The following is a 5,735-nucleotide window of genomic DNA, read 5'->3' as shown; positions in this document are numbered from 1 at the left end:
TGTATACAACACACTGTGTATACAAAACTATCTGTAAACATACGCGATACAAATCTTTCCATAATCAATAGAGACCATTGTACGAAAAACTGTTAACCAGTAAACCACATTGTCTCAACCATCACATTCTACCATTAACTTATGAGTGTTCTATAAATCCAAATAAAATAAAATTAAATACAAATTCTTATAGCATGTACTAAAATGACTTTAGCGAGAACGTTATTGTTCTGTTGGTAACATTTTTCTAAATTTGAAAAATTTAAATCGATTTCGCTTGACATGTATACAAGCAAGAGATTTCATAATATTACATGTGAACATTTTTCTAAACAATTAGTCTCCATCTTCCTGACTTGCAGGGGCGGTCGGGTGGCTTAGCGGTTAAAGCGTTCGCACGTTACGCCGAAGACCCGGGTTCGATTCCCGACATGGGTACAATATGTGAAGCCCATTTCTGGAGTACCCCCGCCGTGATATTGCTGGAATATTGCTAAAAGCGGCGTAAAGCCATACTCACTCGATCCTGACTTGCATAAGGGATTTTGACAGGGGAATAATTGGTAGACTATAAAACAGCTGGTTTATTGTGTTTGAATAGGAAGAACCTCTAATCGTGTAGATCCTGTTTATTACATTTTATTAACGGTAAAGTGGTCTATGGGAAGCAAGTCTAGAGAAGGCCACCTCATCTACTGCATCCTGTATACATCCATGTAACTGATGGAACTGAACTGACACCTTGTGCTGTATTACTGTTCACTGCATGGACACTGTAAATTGCACTAATCTGCTTCACCGACACTAACATAACAGAACTAACATTCAGAAGAGACTAGTTTCTATTTCTAATATGATTTTGTATCAAGCTAAACATAAGTTGACTATATTTGTTGAACACTGACCTTTATAGTGAAATATTATTAATATCCAACTTAGAAGCTGTTATTTATGCATAAATTCGGACTAGCGGTTAATATATTGAACTATTTCACATTTAAATGCTTATCACATTACAAACACTTGATGCATTGCACGAGTTGCCCTATGTACAGGTAAACTTGATAGCCAAAATATTGATTTTAAGAATACTGAAATACACATACAAAATACCATCAGTGACTTGTCCTATGTAACCAACACTATCCATGTTTCGGATGGTGTACCAATAATGCTATTATGCAGAACGTTACTATCTTCACACATTTGGCTAAACTAAGAGGCATACAGCAAACCTGCAAAGTCTAGACCCAGAAAAGACGACCTTAACAGAGGACAAACTATTTGGTCTTTTGCACGTTGTTCTCATTCGTATTGGTATGATAATGTTGATTGCCATGACAACCGCACATCTGGATTCAATGTTTCAAGGAACAATAAGTGTTTCCTTTGTCAGTCTTCAAAACAATTCATATAGTTTCTTTAAAAGATAAGGAGGAAGTACTTCCCCAATAATGAATGTCAGAACATTGACTTATTTAATAATCTCTCGGTAACCATGGCAATGTACATTATTTTTTATCTCAGGAATTAATTTGATGTGCAAACAAGGAAAATATATATCAAACACATGGATTTACCTACAATTCATCCTTAATACGATCACTTAAAGTAGAAGGCTTCAGTGACTTGCATCCTCCCAATAAAACGGGGCAACTGCAACGTCGACCTGTTGACGAGCCGTGCGCCGCACAAGAAACCTCTGTTGTGTCGTAATCAATAGAGAGGTCAATGTAAAAACACGACCTGGTCTTTAATGGAATGAATATTGATTAACCAGTGCAAGATCGGATATCAATCAATTATCAAATCGATCACCAGGGAATACTTGCTTCCACTTGTTGCGGATTGCAGACAAAACACATTATTGTCAAGTCTCCGTAGAGACATGTGTTTTTTTAACCCGAAGATAGTTTGTGAGACGCTAGTTTGTACGTTCAGTGCCGCTGAGAGCATTCTACCTTGCCCACGTTTTCAATATGAACGTCACTTGTTTATGGGATTAAGAAACACATTTGTTTTTCTTAGATTCCATAATAGACTACTTATTCTTAGATTCTGGGTATATGAATATAGATAAGAATATGAACTATATGAATATTTATTAATCATTTTCATTTTTAATTTCTTAAAGATCCATATGATTATTTTTTACACGCTCTCAAACATCATGCCATTTAAGCTTTATACTTGTTGCCCAAAGGCAGCATGTACACCACGTTTGCCGTTAGGAGCAACTGCATCGAGAGTCGGATATGCAACTTTTTACTAGATTCTGCTTGGATTCAGAATAATGCATGGTACTAATACAGACATAACTGACATTATATACATAAATGGTATATATGACTCTGTTTTGGTCAAGATATACGGTCATGGTCCAGACTAGACATATCTATTCGTTACATTGGATGCAATCCATATTCTGTATTTATACTAGACACAGCCAGGGTAACAGATCGGAAACATACAGGTTCAGATCACTGACGGACAAGGCTCAGATCAGACAGCCAGACACGGTTCAGATACGTTATATCAATGTTTTAGACCAGGGTCTGACAAGGTTCAGATCTGGTATAGCCAAAATACAGACCAGGGATAGACATGTTTCAGATCTCCTATAAACATATTTCAGATCAGGTACAGACAAGGTTCAGATGTGGGATAGCAATGTTTCAGAACAGGGACAGACAAGTTTCAGATCTGGGATAGCAATGTTTCAGACCAAAGACAAACAAGATTATACAGGAACAGATCAGGTCCAGATCAGGTACATCCAAAGTTCAGATTAGACACAGTCCGAGTTCAGATCCAACACAAACACAGTTTCAGTTATCCTTTACACACGAAAGCACAAATACACCGACCCATCCTGCACCTGTCACTGACAAACACTACCTGAGATTCGCACATATCCGGTTATCGCCTGCAGAACGGTGGCAGTGTCACGGTGCTGAGCACTTTCTTGCCTTGTCGTTGCTCCTCAAACAGATTGCCATATTTGTCAGCTGTCCTGAACACAAATGGGTAAAGGGAATGTAGGTGTTTACAATGGACGCGCCGTTTTAACTGTGACGGTTTATCCGATTCCAGTTTATGAATATAGTTCGACGTCGTGCACACATTAATCATATAGTTTGTTGCTAACACTTCTTCCATGTTGCAAGGGACGGGTAAAATTGCCCTCTCAAACGGGCGGTACTGCAGAGGGAACACCGACGCTTTTGTGAAATTGAAATCTTGTCTATAATGAGGACTTTCGTCCCAAAGGTACTCGGAATTCTCTACATAGAAGAAAATGTCAATGTAAGGCCACCGGTAGGGCTTGTGTTTTAATGTTGGCAGGTCCCTCCTATAGAACTTCCATTGCCGATGAGATGGCGTGTGTACTCCATAGCTGGGGAACTGAGAGAGCACGTGTTGGATTTTATCCTTCTCAGACGCGTTCATCATCACGTCGATGTCGTCGTCCCAGGGGATGATGCCGTGATGACGATAGGCACCTAGTAACGTTCCACCATACAGGAAGTACGTCAGATTGGCTAGTTCGCAAGCCCGGATGAAGGTTTGAAAGGTAATAAGCATGATATTCCTTTCATCAAAGGTTGTGGTTGGCTGGAATAACATATAATACTCCTTCATCGTTGATGGCTGGCGTCGAGATGACAAATTATGGACTTCCAAATCGTAAAATGTCGTGATCCGGCCTATTGTTGATAAATTCACTTTAGACATACGATCTGTATTGACGGACGGAAACACTGGCGAAAGGACGGCAACAATCTTCTCCGAGAGACTGAGAGAGTCCTGTAAGTCCATCCCAACTGGGAGGGTCCTGGTGTAGATGGGAGGGGGGCGTTCCGCCCTGCTTAAACAGTCTGTCTGGTACATGGAAACGATGAACATAATGACGGCAAGGGATAACGAAAACATGGTATACCGCCATAACCTTGGGATAATCGCCCATCGGTGACCACCAACTCGATGGACCATTTTCATCATGCCCGGCGTTCACGTCATCAGCATTGCTATCGAGTACAAGCACTTAATCTCTTCTCTGTAATGCCCCACCACGGGGATTCCCGTATATGTCAGTGATATTCATTTAAGTATTCTCCCTTGCATGACATTTAATCTGCTTGACGAGCGCAATACTCCAATATTCAATAAAACCATATCACGAACGGCAGTCATATATAGATGTGCGCTCAAACGTACTTGACGTGTTTGGACTCTCAATGCAATCAGAATTTCTATTGAAACTGTGAAGAGGTCCGTTGATGATGTATATCGGTTTGGTCCAGAGCTCGGAGTCCTTGTAAACAAGGCTGTAACAGTTAAACCACTTGGGCTCGAGTTTGTCACCGTGTGGTCAACAGATGAGGAGACGCTGCTCCCAACCTCCTCCCATGATGTAGGCTGGCTGACAATCTCTTCCCACACATTTCATTACGGAATATAAACAGTCAAATGAGGTCCTCTCCCAAACATCAATAATTCACATAATGAAAAGAACATTAGAGAAGTGGCTATTATCCCCCATATCAATAAGTATTGGGAAGGAGTAATGTCCAATAATTGAATTACGGTGGTCAATCAATCATCTGATCGATCACAAACATAAACCATCTCTCCCTTTCTGCTGCCTTATTTACATCGCTACTGCGCAAGATGTGCATTGAAACTACGCCTATTGTCCAGCTCCTACCAATTGCCCTCCAGTCTTGTGAGGCGGTGAATGTAACGGCAAACCTCGGCCAGAACGGTGGAATCCAATTAAGCTGTTAACATGGAAATAAGGGAATATTTGATAGTGTATGGAAGCAAACAACCAGTCCCTCGATCAATGGAAAATTAACACCAATTATTGTCTGTTTTAAGTCTGCACGACATAACTATCGTATTTCCTCGTTCAATAACACATTTATAACCAGGCCCGTCAAGCATCATACACAAGATGAGGACAAGAAACCTCGATGCAGTTGAATGATTCAACAGATTCAGACGGCTGTCGCCATCGGCAGCACATTCACAATGCAACACGTAAATCGTAGTCAGTTCGGGCGAGTTTTGAAAAAGTGTCTATTTTTCAAACCATTTCTCTGCCTCTGAGTTACGTTCTGTACAGACCCGATGACAATACTCTATCCAATTGTCAGCGAGACCTATAGTTGAGCAGACATCAAAGAATCATTTTGACGAAGTTAATTCCCAGTTTTGTATACAATCCAAGTATTCTCGTTGACCCGGAGTCGCTCATATAGAGCTATATCCATCCAAGTCAGAAGACAGGCTTGTTTCCTTCCCTATTTATTGACGTACTTCTTGTAACTTGTGATTTATCGTCTGCGTGGGGCTTCAGGGCAGATAATGACTGTTCTTCCACAAACTCTTAAAATGAATAAAGATGAAACAGCAAAAATCGTCTCCACTGGAAATGATATTGAATGCGAATGTCGAATTAACTTTAAGTACTGTTCTGTCTTTCTTCATCACAAAGGTCATCCGCAGCAATTTGCTTTCTTCCTTGGTGCTAAAACGTGGACCTTATTCCCTCGTGCAGTTGTAGTTAATAGTACAGTTAGCCGATGTATCCGGGGCCTAATGAAACGTAGATCTAGTCAGTGTCAGCACCTACAAGCCCCACTACACTGACCAGCCATGCTTGTTAGGGGCTGCTCTGATCACGTAATGGTCAGCACTTGGCCACTGGTCACCGCAGCATCAACAGATAG

At 40.7% G+C, this 5,735-nt stretch overlaps 1 protein-coding gene across 1 annotated transcript; it reads right to left on the bottom strand.

Moving 5' to 3' along the window:
* Positions 1 to 2,919: 2,919 nt before the first annotated feature.
* Positions 2,920 to 3,906, bottom strand: LOC124118450. Its single transcript, XM_046480562.1, has one exon. The coding sequence runs from the start codon at positions 3,904 to 3,906 to the stop codon at positions 2,920 to 2,922; it is 987 nt and encodes a 328-aa protein (XP_046336518.1).
* Positions 3,907 to 5,735: the final 1,829 nt, after the last annotated feature.

This window comes from Haliotis rufescens, unplaced genomic scaffold, assembly GCF_023055435.1.
Source record: "Haliotis rufescens isolate VD_foot unplaced genomic scaffold, xgHalRufe1.0.p SCAF_1, whole genome shotgun sequence".
In the NCBI taxonomy this organism is placed as follows: Eukaryota; Metazoa; Mollusca; class Gastropoda; order Lepetellida; family Haliotidae; genus Haliotis; species Haliotis rufescens.
The sequence above is the reverse complement of the archived record's forward strand: the minus strand, read 5'-3'. Positions and strand labels throughout refer to the sequence as shown.